The 12,371-nt window shown below is 39.1% G+C and overlaps 1 protein-coding gene across 6 annotated transcripts in view; it reads right to left on the bottom strand.

Annotated features, from left to right (window-relative positions):
• The window catches only part of KDM4B (lysine demethylase 4B), a 94,670-nt gene that overhangs the window by 53,013 nt on the left and 29,286 nt on the right, over positions 1-12,371 (bottom strand). For 3 of the 6 annotated variants that reach the window (XM_026067116.1, XM_026067114.1, XM_026067118.1), the window contains exon 6: positions 3,237-3,286. In XM_026067116.1, the coding sequence (XP_025922901.1) occupies positions 3,237-3,286 (50 nt within the window). Of the gene's footprint in view, positions 1-68; positions 201-3,236; positions 3,287-12,371 lie in introns of those variants that run through there. The other 3 variants (XM_026067115.1, XM_026067113.1, XM_026067117.1) reach the window with 2 other exon arrangements.

The following is a 12,371-nucleotide window of genomic DNA, read 5'->3' as shown; positions in this document are numbered from 1 at the left end:
AAGAAAAAAAAAAGCACGCAAATGTTAATATACAGTCTGAAGAAAGAAATGAAACAAAACATATCCACCTCCATTACAACGCAATACAGCAAGAGGGACACTCATTCGCTGGCCACAGCAGTCGCTCATGAGTCCGGCAGACAGTATGATCCCACTCAGACAGCATCTCTTAACACTATGAAGTGCAAGTTCAAACACAGCTACAAGATCCAAACTGAGTCATTAAAACAAGTCACAATAATTAATAATACTAAAATTGAGCTAAAAATTTGATGTCAACACTTCCCTCCCCAAAACATCAGCCAGACACATTTTAATATGCTCGGTTCTTCTACTCCACGTTTTGTACTGCAGAACAAAAATGACCATTTTATGCTAGTTTCTATGCAAACCCCCAGAAGGGATTCTGATGGGGAACACCACAAATTCAAGGTACCATTCGGTAATAAAGCAGAGTCAGTCTAGCTGTTCTTTGCAAACAAGCAAGAATTCTGCCACCGTAACTCCCCTTACACTTGCTCTAGTGTTCATCAACTCCTCACTGAGGCAATTCAACTGGATAACCATCCAAAAACTAACCTAACAAAATAAGTTAGTAACTTTCTGACCATTTACTAGGTTGATTCAGCTCAGCAGAGAGTCTTGCAAATCACACAGCTACCAGAAGGGAGGGAAAAACCCATGCACAGCCAGGAGCAGGGGAATAGAGAGACTTCGCCTTTTGGCTATTGGATCAGTTCAGCTGTCTCATTAAATTTCCTCCTAAAACAAGACTACTCAGATTTGTCACATCTCTGGTCTCCTGTCCTTTATCTTTTCGGACTTACCAACATAACAGTGCTGTGTTCAAGACTATGCATTCCACTCCAAGTAGGTGATTCAATCAACAAATTATGGGTTGCAGGGATTAAAAAAAAAACACCACCATTTGGGAAAAAAATTACCCAAGCTCTGAAAACAAAACTAATTGATGGGACATAATGGAAGGGGTATCAGAAAGTACAACGGATTACTGTATTCCTGGTTTTCTTTTCTTTTTTTTTTTTTTTTTACTAAAAGCTTTTCAATTAAAATTATGACTGCCTGCTACCCAGTCTGTCGTCCCTCTCTGCAGTTCCTCTTTTTAATGCACAGTTTAAGTGGCTCTCATTAAAGCTACTAATAAAGAAGCACATTTTAAGTGATTAGCACCAATAACATGGCAACACATTAACATTCTCTCCATGGGCTCCACAACTCTCCCAGTGAGCCCATTTACAGCTCAGCTATTCATTTTCCATATTAATTGCACATGCATTTCTCCATATTGAACTTCTTCATAGTATAGACCATTGACRCACAGGATAGGAAGAACGGCTAAGAAGTGATACTGCTTCACTGCCATTTCAAAACACCTCCCAGTTCCAACTTCCATAAGCTACAGAGCAAAAGGAAAAAACAGGCTCAAAATAAAGACCAGATCATTGGGAATTTGCTCTGGTTTCCACATTGCCAACCATGAATAAGCCTCGAAACTTGACCGTCAGTAGAAATAAGTGACGAACAGCAAGAGACTTATGCAACATTGCTCACTTTAGAATCTGGTGTGATATTCCAGATTCTATGTAATGTGCATTGTTTGAATTTACTGACTTTTTAATAGATGAAATGGTAACTTTTATAAAACCTGACAAATGACTCACCTAAATTGCACAGACCTGAAGTAGTAAATGCAGCACTTTCAAGCAATAATTTTCAATATTACTTGTATTTAGTGTTCATGACTTTTAGTGACCAGGAAAACAATACCGTGATGCCCTAGGAAGTTTATATTCATTTCTTCTACATTTATCCTGCACAATTGATTGCTCCCTTTAACACTCTTCCCTTTTTACTGAAGTATGAAACAGTCAATGGCATGTCAGCCGGTCACCAAGAAATTTTAATACTATGAATTTGTCTACCTTCTGGAAGAACTGTATCAGAACATTTTTGTTTTGCATCAGAATACAGTCTTCCATATTCTCCTGCCTGCTTCTGCTGCACTAACTTCAACAACAGATTAAACCATTAAAGTATGCCTCACTGAAGATGAAACAAGTAGATTTTGAGTTAATTATCCTGGGGCAGGAGCTTTTTTTAGCTGGGCAGCTCTTGGAACATTTGCAAGTGCATGGAAATAGCAACAACAACAAAAAAAACCTAACATAACATCAACAAATTAAAAAATATGTATTTCTGCAGTCAATCATCTTCCCTGAAGYTTCTAGCGTTACCAACTAGAAATCAGCACAAGTGCCAAAGAGGGAGCGCCGAGCTCTGTGCTCCCTGCTCGCACTGAGGGTGGGTGGCAGCTTACAGGGTGCCCTCGGCAGGGAGCCAGGCGAGAACGGGCACCCAAGGTATTCAGTGGCCAAGGCTGGCGCTTTGTAAGGCCAAAAATTTACAGACAGCCTGATGAGTGGTGGAGGCTCGTCAACAGCTAGAGCTAGCCCTGCTCCCTTTTTTTTAAGGCAAGGAACTTTATTGTGCTGGTTAGAGGAAGGAGAATGAGGCTAGAAAGGAAAGCACTGAATACATGCACCATTACGCATCGAAGTGAACTGCGCTAACCGTTCTCCCTGAATATTCTGTTAGCAAATTTGTAAGCACTTTTCTAGTTAAGATGCTCCAAAGTAATCAATACTAATACTGTATATGTAACATTTACAATGCAGGAAGCAAGGATACTTTCTGCAAYATCTTTTCCCAGCAGTGTGTGCATACGTGTGCGTGTAGGGAGGGTATCACAAAGACCCCACAGCCTGCTATCCACACAACAGGATCAACGGAGTTCTCACTGTGACAAACCACACATTACGTACGGAAGAGCAGGATGGGTCTCTTATTAAATTCATTTCCTAGACAATGGAAGAGTTTAGACTCAAAGCCTCAAGATTAAAGTTTTTTCCCTCAATTTTAGCAAGGGCCTTGGTGTGTCAGCAGACCGAGGCTTTGAGAAAACAGCTGCCCTGATAGGAAGTGTTCACAGCTCTTCTGACAAGATGACAAGGTTTCYGACTCCGAAGCTATTATACCAACGCAGATTGATCAAGTAGTTCTTGTGAGAGTAAATTATAGCAGCCAGTTAAACATCGGTTCTTTAAGTCCATTTACAATCAAGGGTGGGGTTCTCCTCTCAAACGCTTCACGTTTCACTAAGGACGTACCCAAGTATTTGTCCAACCACCACTACCAAAGGAGGAAGCAAAGCTTACCTTTTGCCAGCCGTTCCAATCTCTTGCCGTGTTCTGGAGGTATGGCATACCTAGGAAAAAGTTAATACATAAGAAAAATAGTATCATATTCCAACCTAAAAACAGTGAAAGAAATTTTTAAAAAGGATAGGAACAAGTGTGGTAACAGCTTTCAGAATAGCACTCTTGCAACTAGTGGCTGGAAATAGAAACCAAAATTTTAGAAGTCTCAAAGGTATCAGTAACACATGGACAATGATAATAATACATGGAAGAAAGCCAGAATTTTAATCAAAATCCTTTGATGCTTTACATAATGTGTGTTATTTTCTTGTGACTTTTTTTTTTCAGCAGCATCACAGACTTCACACAGGACTTCACAAAGTAGAAGGAGAGCTGAGATGACAAAGTGATGATACAGCACTAGAAAACCTAGAAATAAATCCATATGGGGAACAGCAGACTCGTTTTCTACAGGAAAGATACCTGCAAAATGAAACTATGAGGCCATGCTGAAGATTAACACATAAGAAATTTTAGATGGGTTGAGAAGATGAGAAGGAGGAGTTATATATGTTGATATATCTAAAGGGAATGAAGATAAACTCTTTCAAAGAAAAATCTGTGTAGATCTTTGGCTTTATTCAGAAAAAGTAAATATTCTTCACAACAGCTGAAGCAGTAGTGAATTATATCATCTGATGTGAAATTTAAAGAATTAAACTATTAGGTAATTTTCTTGCTGAGGTGAGCAAAAAAAACCCCAGTGTCTTCTGAAGAAAACAGCATTAAAGGAAACAGTGAGCAACTTCCACACTTTTTTAAAGACAGTTTTGTATGATTAGTGTAAAGAGAGTGCCAAGAAATTTGTGTGAAAACGAGTTGTTTTACTAGTGGAAAGTATTGAATGTAATTCTGGAAAAACAATCAGCTGCCTAAAGTCAGGCAAAATTCCACTCGAGATATCTTCCTGTGATCATCAGAAAACGGCAACTGAGTTCTATTTCTAAAACAGTTCTGCCACGTGCACAGCTAATATACTAAGTTATGGGAAAAATAAGTCTGGTCATTGCCACCGCTCAGAAGCCTTCCGCTGTGCTCGTCTGTGCATGCAACATCTCACGACGGCTGCATATGTGTTCAGCTGACTCCAGAACATCAGGGACAAGAGATGAGCTCTGTTTTCTTACAAGCAATTTGGACACTTGAATGTGCTTTAACACAAAGACATTAGAAACAACTTAAAAAAAAAAAAAATCACAAAGAACACTCCTGGTGATTACAGAAATGGTGCTGTCTGACCTTTTTTTAACAGAGATGAGAAAAGTTTCCAATGGCTGGGCTTTTTTTCATAAATTGTTACTTACCTTACTGCTTTTGAGTTACACTGTCTCAGTATTCACAAAGGTTAAAATGAGGTGTTTAAGACTTTACAGGTTCAAGATATAATGAGGCAACTGTTTTACCAGGATGACACATAATAATGTCAGAGGAATTTTGTAAGTTACTGCTTACATACTGCATCAAATTAAATGTGGCTCTTTGATATTATTTTTGGTCAAAATCACATAAAATTTTGCAAAATGTCATTTGTGAGAACGACATTTATTACTGATTTTAACTTTTGATCAGTATGAGTAATGAAGAACACTTTTTTCTGTTATTTTCAATAAAGATGTCAAAAATCAYCACCTCTCATTATAACAAGCTGAAAACAGGAGATCGTAGCAGGCAGTTGGACAATCCCAACAACAGGGAAATAGCATTGCTCTGCTTATGGTAGGATCTCTTAAAATACACCCAATTTCAGAGGATTTTCAGCTAGTCCCCTTGCTCAAACTTCTGAATTTATAAGTCAAAAGTTTATCTACAATGTAAGGAAAAATACAGAGAACTCCCTTCCCATATTCTTTTTGTCTGAAATCAAAGTAAATATACCTCTTGTGATCTGGCAGGTTAGAAAGGATAACAAAGGAAAGAAATCATACATAGGATGCTTCAAGATTTAGACGTTAAGCCRATTTAAACTGATGGCTTAAAAAAATCTAAAGGAAAACACCATGTAGCACCTAATCTTATAAAATAATAAATATAGTAATGTGCTCCCAACATCCTCTGACCAAAGTTTGACAGTGCCTTAAATTGCATAATTATCAAAAAAATTCAATTTCATTTGTCTTGGACAAAGCCAGTAGCTTTCATTTTACAAAGACCATTCATCACTCACATAAATGTGATAAAACTAATCCCGATCCAAAGCTCCTTTGTGGGATTAATGTCCCTTAAAACAGGGAAATGAGACATTCCATTCCTTCTGGGAAAAATGCTGAAGGATTGGGAAAGAACTAATTTATGGCTACAAGGCTGCTGATGATTAATGTAATATCCCCAGTCTACAATGCAACCTTCACTTAATTAGTGCCTGTAATTGGGAGTTGTAAAGATAAGATTAATTGAATCTTGAGGATGTTAAAAGTTTAATACATTGGAACATGGTTATTGTGTTATCTGAAACTGCAGACTGCAAGAAGCCAAGCTGAGTTTTAAAGAATGGTTCACGGAGAGGCAAAGAAAAAGGACTGCCTTGGATAGGCACCAGCAAGACAGGAGGAATTTCCAGCTTATAAGAACGAACTACATGTAATAATATACAAGTCAAAACACCCTACCACAGAACAGACCCGCAGAGTAACAGCTGGTTCCTATTTTAAAAATCAACTTTTTTGTTTGGACCAGTCTTTTAGAAAGTAAAGCCTATATATCCTTATAGATTCATTCTTGGGAATTCACAAAATTAACTCCAGAAGAGCATTAAAAGTAGGTCAAATTCTGCTTTAAGTTACACTCACAAATCTGACCAATTTACATAGATATAGGCAGTAAAGAAAGAATTTGGGCTGCTATTTAAGACCAGTGAGGGAAACAGAAGGCTTCTGCAAGCACGGCAGAGATTGAGCTAGCTAGCTCTATATGATCAGACATAAAATGATTGATTATAAGGTAGCATAACAATGGAGGTGACATGGAAAGATTAGAAATTGCTGTGATCAAAGGGGTACTGTAATTGAGCATATAAGCATCCACAAAGGGCTGGCTTTTGTGTACGACCTTATGGTATCACCCTCCTGCTTTCACTATGAAAGATGGCCAGGTACTTATTAGGGACAAAATCCCTGATAGAAGGAGCCGACAGAAYGCTGTCATTCAGTACGATTTGTTACCATCCCTCTTGTGCCCACAGGTTGGGGCTTGGATCAACAGCTAAATATCTTTAATTCCAGAGACAGCTGCCAAAATTACGCATGGTAAAGCATTTACAATATATATTTTCTTTTCTACATGCATCATTTTGAATACTTCAGGCTTTTTTTTCTTTTTTAAACTGAATAGTCATGGATCTTCTTCCTTTAGCATCTCAGCCCCAATACTAAAGGTAGTTTGTTTGCTCTAAAACAAACACTCCCTGCCAAAACCCTATGAAAATCTTAAAAAACACCCTACCAGATTGCATGTAAAACTACTTCCCTTATCTGTCCCATTTAGATCACAGCATCAATGTACTCCACCACGGAGACATAGGAAGAGAAGAAAAAGCACCTGAGAACAAGCAAATAAATGCTGGAATTTTTAGATCAGTTGGCCAAAAGAGATCACAATATCCATTAAAGATCCTGAGCTGGGCTGTARATAGAAGAAAATATCAGCCTGACAACTACCTGATACTTCACCAGTCTAACAGGAGCAGTTTTGTGACCTCCTGCCGCCTGCGTAGAACTGAATTAGGAGTAAAACAGGCCTAACTTTGACTCAGCCTTGAAAGGATGCTTCTTTAAACCACAGCAGAAGATGGATCAAAGATTTTCCATCGTCCCAAACAGCCACCAAACCAAAAGAGAAGCCATGTATAAACTATTTGAACAGCCCTTAGCAAGAACAAGCTTTCTATAGATGCCTGCTGCTTCAGAGAACACATCTGCAACAGCCAGCAAGAAACACAACAGTGTCAAAAACACTAACCTGAGACCCTGCCTCAAGAGCAGAATCTGTCCCTCCTGCTTCAGCTACGTTCCCTGCTGAAAGCCAAGTCTCCATAAACAGCACTAAACGAGCAACTGTTTGGAGGTGTAGCAAACTCCCAGGAAACTGGGCTTGCAAACAAAAGAAGAGACTATAGCCTAGTAAGCACCTTTCTGAGCCAACCTTCCAGTAGTTGACTGAAGCAGAGTGCCAGATTTAACCTGAAAACCCGCCACTCAACAATACGTTGGATTATGGCATGAATAACCTGTGCTGCTGCTTTGCCAGAGAGCACAAGATTCCTGGGAGGGGAAAAAAAGTCTCAAAATAAAGAAATTACAGCTGTATGACTCAAATGTCATCTTACCCTGAAGTCAACAATGTGCAAGTAATATACTGATCATTTTAAATTACCTTTTCCTTATCTTTTTACTAAAACAGGAGCAAGAAGGCCCCTGAAATAGATTAAGTATCAGTTAGAGAAATCTAGAACTTACTGTTTTAAATAAGAGATTTTCAGCTTCCAAAGTTGTTTCACAAAAATCTAATTCCAGCATATCTGATAACTACTTCAGGGTAATTTTCAGGAGTTCTACAGTATCCTCAAAAAATGGATTCTGATTTTAATTACCAAGCTGCAACATAGCAGACTAGAAGTTCTTTGCCCCAAAGCTACAAACATGTTAAATTAGCATTTCCATAAAGTGGTAGCTTGCTTTTGTTGACAAGGAGCAAGTTTAACTGGACGGTCCCCTTTTTTATCCTTAATACAAAAGAAAGATCCTTCCTATTTGCCATAAAGGATGTCATTAATAGTGTAATTTTCTTGGTGTTTTGTTTATTCCCCTGAAATGGCTTGATGGATGCAGATAATTATCAGACTATAAAAGCTAGCAAATGTGCTATTTTCTATCGCTCTAAATCATCAAACAAATAAAGTGTGAAACAGCATTTTTGAATACAATTTTCCCCTCTAATGGCTTAGAATTATTATCAGGAACAATGAAAATAAGCAAGCAAATGTTTTGTGAGTTAAGAATTAAATGAGTGTGTCAGTAAAAAAGAACAGACAGGCCATCCTGGGATACAAGAACCAGTTCAGAAGCCACTGCAAGATGACATAACAGGGAACTCGCTACTGCTTTTAGCATCAGGTGGTCTTCAGGGACTTTTCAGGCTAGCTTAGATCCTGTTCTCAAGGCTGCCTCTTCAGTGGAGGGTGGAGAGGGAAGACAATTTAATTTTGTCTTGTTCTTGGCCACTGAAAGCTATTAAAAATGTTATCCACAACAAAGCACTGCTGCCTCAGGCAATCCTCAGCCTGCTCATGCTCTCTCCACCTTAAGAGGAACTATTTGCACCTGAAGCAATCCATTAGCTTCTGCGGAGCACCAGCCATCCTTTCCCTTAGTTCAACCTTCCCTCCAAGCTTCCAAGACCTCTCCTTGCTACAGTTGTGACACACACGTGCAAAGCTTTTGATAGGTACAGCACCTTGCCTCCGCCGCTCCCCGCACGTCAGCAACTCAGCCTCCCCTTGCAGCAACCCAGAGGAATTGAGCAGCGATCAGATTACTAAATCTCACGCACCCCTTCTCTACTGGAGATTGCACACCACGGGCAGGAGGTTCAACCGCAAGGCTCTGGAAATGTCACTGCGGTCTGACTCGCGTTAGAAGGCAGGAAAGTTAATTTCACAGTGTCTGCACAAGGTCTGGCCAAACAGGGCCCACACAGTTTAACATGCTATAATTACTGAAATAAGGAACAGAAACTAAAAAGAGAACAGCACATTTAAAATGCCTAAGACCATGTGTCAAGCTGGGGGTTAGTTATCTGTCTTCGAAGCAGATTTAGTTGTGCCAAGAATATTGACCCTCTGAAGATTCAAATGCCAACCTGCTCGCAGTGGTGACAGGCAGAATAAAAAGCTATTATTTCAATCTCCGTAAGACAAAGTGTGTCCATAAATGCATAATCTGAACCCTGACCTTCAACATCTTTAGCCCCAGTAACAGCAGCAATGCCTCCAAAGAAAACTCTTTAGTCTATCAAGAATATATATTACCCAACAGAAGCCATTAAGAACCACCACCACATACCAAGTAGTCCTTCATCTGCAAAAAAATCAAAGTTCATACCCTGCTTCTGAGGCCTACTTTTTCTATACAGTAAAATAGTTATAATACAACACCTCCTAGCAGTGTCAAGGTAAAGCCCAAAGCAACCACAGTAGTTTTTCCACTTTTCTTTTCTAAGCTAGCTTTGCAGCCTGTCTGAAAAAAAGACATTTCAACAAAATTAATGGATTGCTCCTTCATCAATAGCATGATCACTGTCAGCTCCATACCCTTCACAGTCAGCTCTTTTTCTCACTTTTATTTTCCTCCATGTTTAACAGCCCTTCATCCTTCCCTCCCTCCCAGTTTGTTAAAAGACAGAAATTAACTCCCTCTCTTCTTCGCATCCATATCAGAGGTTATCCAACAGTGAATTTGCCTTAAGCCCCCAGTTTCACTTCTCAAGATCACCATGTGGAAAGGAAAACCGCTGGCCTCCCTCATCTGTCCCCTTCTGCTGTGGCTCCTTTGCATCAAGAACACAAACACTTGCTCTGGAGATAAGATCGCTCACGGATCAGAGAGCTCCTTGTTCCTAAAAAAGAACCTTTATCAAGTGTCTGCAGTTTTATCTTTAATGGATCATTTTACAGGACAATAGATGATGGAATTCAGTATCTTTAACCAGCAGCATCAATGATTTCAAATAATGACGTTTTTATTGAAATACACATAGGGAGAAAGATAAACACAGAGGCTTGGGAGTATCTGCTCAAAAAGCCATAATAAGGAGTAAATAGGTAATGACAGAACAAGATTACAACCACACAAACACACCAAATCAACCTGCCTTTTAAAGCTCAAAGAAAACGAGCTCTATAGACAGCTGCTCAAATAAGATCCTTTGGGAACCAGGACAGGAGGAAAATCAGGACAAAACCTGCTCAGAAAGGGCCAACATAACAGCAAACATTTTCGGCACTTATACCTACATACCTGTGTACCACGGAGGCTATTTCATGTGACAGGACCACTTTTCTACAAGCACAGCTGGCTGACTATCAACACTATTACCAAGCATGAATATGAAGAAATAAAAAGCAATTGTGGTCTTAGCAGAACAGCGTGCGAGATGAGAAATTTCTTCCTTCCCTTAAGAATCTGCAACTTGTGAAATTGCAAACTCTCAATCATTGTCCAGTAACATTAGGCAGAATATCTCAAGTCACTCTGGTGCAAGGTTTGACTCTAATCTTCCCACAGCCAATCCATACGGATTCCACGCCAACTTGTGCCAAGCATATACTGCTGATAGCCTTTTTTAATGCTAACGTTGCCACGATCTAGAAATAATATCTAAAGGAGACATTAACTTCAAGAAATGACATTAGACAGCATCTTTTGCAAATTCTATTCCTAGGGCAATGAGAATTTTCAAGGGGGCACCTGAACTAATAACTACAAGATCTGCACAGTAAGACAACCACACAATTGGCTACTTTTGCACTGTTTCACTAACCTAAAAGTCACCGAATAGGTAAAGAAGGATTTTACCAGAACTCAAGTGCAATTTTTAAATGCTGTTTTAAAACAGGGGGGTTGATATGAACAGCCATCTGCTCTTGGAAAGACTATCAATGTAACAGTTCAGTAAGCTTCATAGCAACAAATGCCAAACATGAAGCACAAAATTAAAAATCGTAGTGGAGCAACTCTCTTTCCATATATAGAAAATAATCCTGTAGTCTACTTCTGCATGCAGACAGTGAATGAGCACTATGGAGAGGGTATTTTACTAAGAAAAGGTGTTTTGGGAAAAGCATTATGAAATCATTTATTCATTCAGTTTGGCCAAGAAGATAATTAGTATACAATTCAACAGAGATGGATGGCTACAACATTCATCCTCTTGCCATTCTCTGTTATTTGTTTGGAAGAACCTGTTCATATCACATGTTTCCTAAAACTCATAATCAGATTATTAATTACCCATTGCTTTTTGTAGCGGATACTGTACCGCTATAAACTGCAAAGATTATGCTTCAGAGACCTTACATTCTTTAAAAAAAAGCCCTATGTAACTGGAGAATCAAGGAGGAAAAAATGTAACCAGGCAGCTGATTTCAGTACCTGGTACAAATTCCCTCTAGTGCACGTAGACACGCACAGACTCTCCAGCTGCCTGCAAGTGTCATTGTGAGCCAGCTAGTTAGCAGCAGGCATCAAGCTAAAAGAGAAAACTTCAAGAGAGAAATGCCAGGATTTTATATTCCAAACCATGAGAACCTTGTTCTTCTCCATTAGGAAACTAGTACCTCTGCATTATGGACAACAGAAGGCCACTGTGCTGCTTCTTTAACTCTCAGTAGCACAGAGATGATTTCGTGCATGTGCATACTGATTTCTTTTTTAAGTTGTATGGAATAAGGAGTTAATTCAAGTGCAAGAGAAAATCCCAGAATAACATTTCCTTCACTGTCAAATGAGTTATACATCTTTGCCCAGACTATACGCACGAGAACACATATCGGAAACCTGCAGTATGAATGACTGAGAGATTTGGAAAAAGAATTTGACCTGAGGCTGCAATCTTTGTGCAGGGAGCAAAACAGCGTTACCTGCGCTTTGCAACATCCCCATAGTAACAGCATCAAATCACTTACTGCAGGAAGGAGTTAAACATGAATTTTCATCCTTTGTCCCACAATGAAAATTTAACAATTTTCCATGGATAAACATGAAAACACACAGCTAAGCTGTCGACAAGATGATGTGTTAGATAACAACACAATTGCATTTCACATACTCCCAATTCTCTTGACTTCTAAGCAAGGTCCTAGTTTCAGGACTCTGAAGACCAAATTCATCCTCAGGTTGCAGGTAATAAACTGAGCTTTCTCCCTCCAGTAAGCAGAAATACATTTCAAGTCTAAGAAAATCTCCATGCTACTATATTAATGTTTGAAGAGAAACTGGAATGCCTAAGGTAGAACAGGGGAACAACAGAAAGAACCAAAACTCAGTGTTTGCTAGAAGGGAGTCTAAAAAGATTAAAAGAGCTAGTGTCTCTGTAATAGTC

This window comes from Apteryx rowi, unplaced genomic scaffold (genome assembly GCF_003343035.1).
Source record: "Apteryx rowi isolate R43461 unplaced genomic scaffold, aptRow1 scaffold_254, whole genome shotgun sequence".
Lineage (NCBI taxonomy): Eukaryota > Metazoa > Chordata > Aves > Apterygiformes > Apterygidae > Apteryx > Apteryx rowi.
Note: the sequence above shows the minus strand (reverse complement) of the source record. Positions and strands in the feature narration are given on the sequence as shown.